This window comes from Notechis scutatus, chromosome 1, assembly GCF_049901735.1.
Source record: "Notechis scutatus isolate UNSWTSFEM ecotype Mainland chromosome 1, rNotScu1.2, whole genome shotgun sequence".
In the NCBI taxonomy this organism is placed as follows: Eukaryota; Metazoa; Chordata; class Lepidosauria; order Squamata; family Elapidae; genus Notechis; species Notechis scutatus.
In genome coordinates this window covers 26116753-26123080 of record NC_142009.1, presented here as the reverse complement: position 1 = coordinate 26123080, position 6328 = coordinate 26116753, and the positions used below count along the sequence as shown (strand labels likewise).

At 37.5% G+C, this 6328-nt stretch overlaps 1 protein-coding gene across 3 annotated transcripts in view; it reads right to left on the bottom strand.

Annotated features, from left to right (window-relative positions):
* Positions 1-303: 303 nt before the first annotated feature.
* SLC5A6 (solute carrier family 5 member 6) overlaps positions 304-6328 on the bottom strand; it is a 51915-nt gene continuing 45890 nt past the window's right edge. For all 3 annotated transcript variants that reach the window (XM_087949132.1, XM_026671591.2, XM_087949127.1), the window contains one exon: positions 304-1347. In XM_087949132.1, the coding sequence (XP_087805258.1) occupies positions 1171-1347 (177 nt within the window). In that variant the 3' untranslated portion in view covers positions 304-1170. The remainder of the gene's footprint in view (positions 1348-6328) is intronic.

Here is a 6328-nt window from a genome sequence, read left to right as displayed (position 1 = left end):
GATCCATCCAGAATTCTCACTTTTCTTAGAAAGCCTTTTCTTAGAAATTCTGCTTAGGAAGCTTTTCACCATTGCAATGGATGCCACTAATTCAGTGCAGAGCTTCACAAAGATATCTCTTACCAGGAGAGAAAACATGTGTGATGCTCAGAGAATGGAAATGAGGGCAATAGTAGAACCCCACTTGCAGCCCTTCTTCATGGTATTTATTAAGCACAGTGACTCCTCCCCCTGAGATGGAAAAAGGGAGATGGAGAAAGCTGGGAGCAAGTGAGATGACAAAGTGGGCCTGCAAATTGCAAATATGAATCAACAAACATAAACAATAACCGTTTTTACTAACCGCAAAAATAATTGCTATCAGAAAGACAACTATTACCAGTAGGAAAATAGACATTTCCACAGACATAAAATACAGAGTACAGAAACAGAACAAAATGGCTTCTCAGGAAAAGCCTTAAAGACAAGAGCGGTCACATTTTTTGTGACAAGAAACACCAGGAACATATGAATGTCTATGCTCCCAAAATACCCCCAGAAGTGCTAGACTTAGGAATGGATCCATGTAGGCTTTCCTCTGTCCCTGCTCATTGGACTTGTGGAGAGCCTGTGTTGGCTAGATCCAGCCCGGCCTTTGGTAGCTTGATGCGGCAAGACATTTCAACGGAAAGAGGGATCCCAACAGCAGCTTGATCCTATTATAAGGTCAAATGGCTTTTTTTTTTTTTTTTTTGTGAGCCCCACTTTACACCTGACAAAAGGTATAAATATAGATGGAAAAAAGAGATCCAAACTTTAAGGATAATAGTAAGGACAATAAACCGTGGAAATCCCATCCATGGCTCATTGGACCTGAAATGTCCAGTGGGGGAAGAAGAAGTACCTAGCCATCTTTCAGAGAAATTGGCACATGCATATGAGATGGAAAGAGCAGAAGAAAACGCTTGGAAAAAACATTCCACAAACAGGAGAGGACATTATCCAAAAGGGATAGACTGACTGGCCTGGCAACCATCCAAGGTTGTATAAGAGGACCCAGGATTCAGTAGATGATATGCCAAGATGACAAGGAGTTGGAATGTTTTTAGTACCAGGAATTCTGGGATTCCTCACCTGGATCAGAACAGATCCCTGCTGTGCCTCCCCACAAGTCTCTTTGTTCCATATAGTTCACAGGGTAGTCTCCTGCAAGACGTAAGTATGAGTTCCATCTACCCGGGAGAATCCTTCAGATCCTTCATCTTCTTCTGTATTGACTGCGGAAGGCAGGCCTTTTGGCAATCCATTTGCCACACCATTGTTGATTTTCTCCACTCCCAAAGAGGTTGGTTCTGAGCAGCTAGTATCCTTTAAAAAAATAAGAAAGCAAAGGTCAACTACCCTCAGGGCTTCTGGAACACTGCTTTTTAACACACTAGTACCATAACTTTCCCACTGCACCATCACACCCCTCTCTCCAACCCATACAAAACTATTTTAAAGCAGTAATGGTTAAATTGATTGTTCTAGTCAAAGAGGAGAATATACGTTTTTTATTTGGATATCACTTCTGGACTTTGTGCTTGTGATGAAAAAAAATGAAACTATGACTTTGATTTTGCCAATTAGATTTATCGTTATAGAAATGGCCATTTATACACTAATGTGTAAAAGGTTGAGGTGAGAATGTTATCTTGTACAGTGCTAAAAAGAATTAGAAGTCAATGTCTTTTTCTTTCTTCCCTTGTGTTAGGTATAACATTGATACCAAATATGGTTTGGGTGAATAAATATATAAAACTTAGATATCATGGTTTAAGTGCTTATCCCTTTAAGCACAATGCAGCAGGCAATTAGCCGATTAAGGGTGCGGTTAGAAGTTACAATATAAGGAAGCATTAGAAGCTGGAAAGCTTACTGGCTGTAGCTGTAACTGTGTGCTGCTGCGACTAACTGTGATTACTGACTGTGAGTGCCTGTGACTGAACTGTTATTGTTTGCTACTGTTTGCTGATTTACTGCGTAAGTCTACTGAATATCCAGCGTTTGTTTCTCTGGAGAGTGAAACCGGAGGAGGAGAAGATATCTTTATCGGCTGATAAAGATATTGCAAGGACTCTTAACTTGGACTATACTAGTGAGTCTTACTGGATGGAAATACTGTGAATGACTTAATGGACTGAATGACAATGCTTAAAATCTAACTGGATTAAAAACTATTTAAACTACAAACAGTGTTTGTGTTCAGTGTGTGTATACTCTGGGGCCCTTCCGCTCTCCTTTGGCTTCCTGGCTTGACTACTGCTGCAATACTCTGCTAGGGGATAATCCTCAAACCCTAACATTGGTTATGGGCCCAGCAGCATAATCTAACTAACCAGGATATAGCAGAGAGAGTTGGTGTGAGTTGCACATTACTGTAAAAACAAACTGTTTTAATTAGTTTAAAATAGTCAAAATATCTGAAGAGCAATGGCACAAGTAAATTTGTCACAACTGTCCATGATATCCAGGCTGGATGGAACAAACTATGTTTCATGGTCAATGAAATGTAGTTTACTTCTACGTAGAGAAGGTTTGTGGGACATTATAGCAAACCCACCAGATGTGAGTAGCTGGGATCCTGCTAATGATGATGATAACGAAAAGTTACAAGACTTTAAACTGAAGAATGAGCAGGCTTTATGCATCATAGGACTGACTCTCTGTGATCAGCAGCTTGTCCATATTCGTGGAGAAGAAAATGCTGCAAACTGCTGGGAGAACCTCAGGAAGATTTATGTTCGGGACAGTGTAGGAGCACATATAAATCTTACACGGAAGCTTTTTCGAACGCATCTTCAGAGGAATGGAGATATGTTAGTTCATTTAAACTGTATGAAGAGCATTTTTCAAGAATTGCAAGAAAAAGAGCTTATATTTAATGAACTGCAACAAGTCTATATAATATTATCTTCATTAGATCAAAGCTATGATGACTATGTGGCTTCGTTAGAGGTATTGCCAAAAGAAAGCCTCTCATTAACCGATATAACAGGCAGGCTACTAGAAGAAGCCAGAAGAAGGCGTGAGCGTGACGAGCTGAGAGAAGATAAGAAAGAAGAGAAATTATCTTCAAAGTTTGAAAGAAACCAGCAAAGCAAAGTAAAGCACCCGGAAGAAGAGAATTTATCTTCAACGGCATACACAATTAAAAAGTGTTTTAATTGTGGAGGCAGAGGACATTTGGCAAGGTTCTGCAAAAAGAGAAAAAGCCAGAATGTAAAAAAAGACAAAGAAAGCATTTGAACTAGCCACGTTTGGCAACTCTGATGTGAAGAATAATTTATGGGTGGTTGACAGTGGCGCATCCCACTGCATCACAAGAGATAAGACAAAATTTATAAAAATGTCTACAAGTTCTCAACATATATCTCTCGCCAATGGCTGGAACCTGAAAGCGAAAGGTCAAGGTTTTGCACGTTGTCCGTACATAAACCAGGATATAAAAATGTTGTATGTACCGCAACTAAAGTTTAATTTGCTTTCAGTAAGGGTATTAGATAAATTAGGTTATGTAATTACTTTTAAAGATAATAATTGCATAATTGAAAAAAGATAACAAAAAAGGTAACTGCAGCTTTAAATGGAACATTATATGTATTAGATAATAGTAAGAAAGGGGAGGCTCAAACTGTATTTAATAATATAAAGCCTCATGATGAATGTATCCATTTATTGCATAGGCGTTTGGGGCATGTAAATTTTAAAATGCTAAAACGTACAGTTGAGTTATCTGAAGGAATAAGGTTAAAACCTTGTGATAAATATTTGCGTTGTAATGTTTGCTGTGAAGATAAGAGCAAAGTATTGCCTGCAAATAGGTTAAATGGTTTCAAAACAAAAGAACCTTTAGAAGTAGTATTTGCAGACATAATAGGTCCAAAGAAACCCAGTATGGGGGTGCTAGATATATACTGAGCATTATGGACCATTATTCTAGATATGGGTTTTGCTATTTAATGAAAAGCAAAACTGAAACATATCAACATTTTTACAATTGGCTTAGGTTTGCTGAAAGAAAGTCTAAACGACAACTGATAACCCTGGTGACAGATAATGGTACGGAATTTATTAATAACAAATTCCAGAACAGACTTAAGGTAGCTGGAATAGAGCATAAGAAGTCTGCTCCATACAGGCCAGAACATAACGCTTTTATTGAAAGAAGAGGCCAAACACTACAGGCAATGGTTAGAACAATGTTAAATGATTCTGGGTTACCTGATTCTTTGTGGGGGAGGCTACAATGTGTGCTAATAACATATTGAACAACGTTGTTAATACAACAACAGGTGAAATTCCATTCACCAGGTGGCATGGCAGGAAACCTGATCTAAGTTACCTGCACACATTTGGTGCACCAGCATGGGTGCATATTCCTGCACAACTCAGAAAAAAAGGGCAACATAGAGCTAAAAGATTTTTCTTCGTTGGTTATCAGGCAAACCATAGGGCATATAGATTTTGGGAGAAAGGCACATCTAAAGTGTTATGTAGTGCTAGTGCCCAATTTCTAGAACATGAAGGATGGGAGAAATTAGAACAGGATGCCAATAAAGATGTAATTATTGAATCCTATAGAAATCCCATTAGTTATCCCTGTAACTTTAAAAATAAAGTAAAGAGACAAATACAGGATGAAATAGTGCCCATAAAGGAAGAAACAGATTCAATAGCTGAACAGGATGAGGAAGATGAACAGGTAGTAGTTCAACAAAGTCCTCCTGTAAGCCCTGTAATTCCCAGAAGAACTACACGTATATCTAGACCGCCTGATAGGTACCAGGCTAACACAGTGTGCCAGATTAATCAAGTTCCTAATTCTGTTGAAGAAATTAAAAAGTATCCTAATAAGGAAAAAGAAAAATGGTATGCAGCAATGAATAAGGAACTGAATTCATTAAGTGATATGAAGGTGTATGAGAATGCCAAATTACCTGTAGGAAAGAAATCCATTGGCTGCAAATGGATATTTAAGGTAAAAATAGATAAAGATGGTAATTTAATCCATAAGGCAAGGTTAGTAGCCCAAGGTTTTAGGCAGAATGCTAATGACTACGATGAGGTGTTTGCACCTAGTCTTAAGGCAGCAACCTTGAGGGCAGCTTTAGTGTGGGCAGCTAGTAAAAACTATATAGTTAACCATTTAGATGTGGAAACTGCTTACTTGCACGCCCCATTAAAACATATTATTTATATGAAAAACCTGTTGGTATTAAAAGTGAAAATAAGAATAATAATGATTGTTGGTTGTTAAAGAAAAGCCTCTATGGTCTAAAACAATCAGGCTATGAATGGAACCAGTATATTGTAAAGGAACTAGACAATATAGGATTTAAAGCTGGTTTAGCCGATCCATGTTTGTTTAAGAGAGAGACAAATGGGAAAGTATCATTATTATTACTATTCACAGATGACATTGCATTGATAACTGAAACTAATGATGAAGCAAATAAAATAATAACATCATTAGGAAAGAGAATAAAGATCAAGCAATTAGGGGAGATAAAGAAGTATCTCGGTTTGAATATAAAGAAAACACGGAAAGGTTTTAAGATATCTCAGGAAGATAAGATAAGCAAATTGCTAAAAGATTACAAGATGGAGCTTTGTAAGCCAGCTAAGACTCCAATGAGTCAGGAGTTTAGCAACACTGATGAACAAAGCCCTGAGTTTGATAAGGTGATTTATCAATCTTTAATTGGTAGTTTGAGTTATATTAGTAATTGGTCTAGACCAGATATATCGTACTGCGTGAATCAGTTGGCTAGATTCAATTCTGCACCGTGTGAAAGACACTGGATAGCAGCTAAGAGGATATTAAGATATCTTAAAAAGACAATGAATTATTCATTGTATTTAGAACCAAAGGGTGATTTAATTCTAAGTGCATATGCAGATGCTAGCTTTGCATCAGAAAGAGACACTAGAAAGTCGACTTCAGGAACAGCCATAATGCTGGGTAATACATTAATAGGCTGGAAGTCAATAAGACAACAGCATATAAGTTTGTCTACTATGGAGGCAGAATTCTCCTGTTTATCATTGTTATGTACAGAATTAATAATGTATAAACAAATGTTAATTGATATAGGTATAACTGTGGATTATCCTATAATTATACATGAAGATAATCAGGCAGCAATTCAAATGGCCACAAATATTGGAGTAAAAACAAGGAGCAAGCATACAGATCTAAGATACCTAAACGTGAGACAATCTGTAAGAAGTAAGATGATTCAGCTAGAGTACTGTATGTCGGAGGACAATTTAGCTGATAATTTTACTAAAGCCCAAGGTGCCAGTA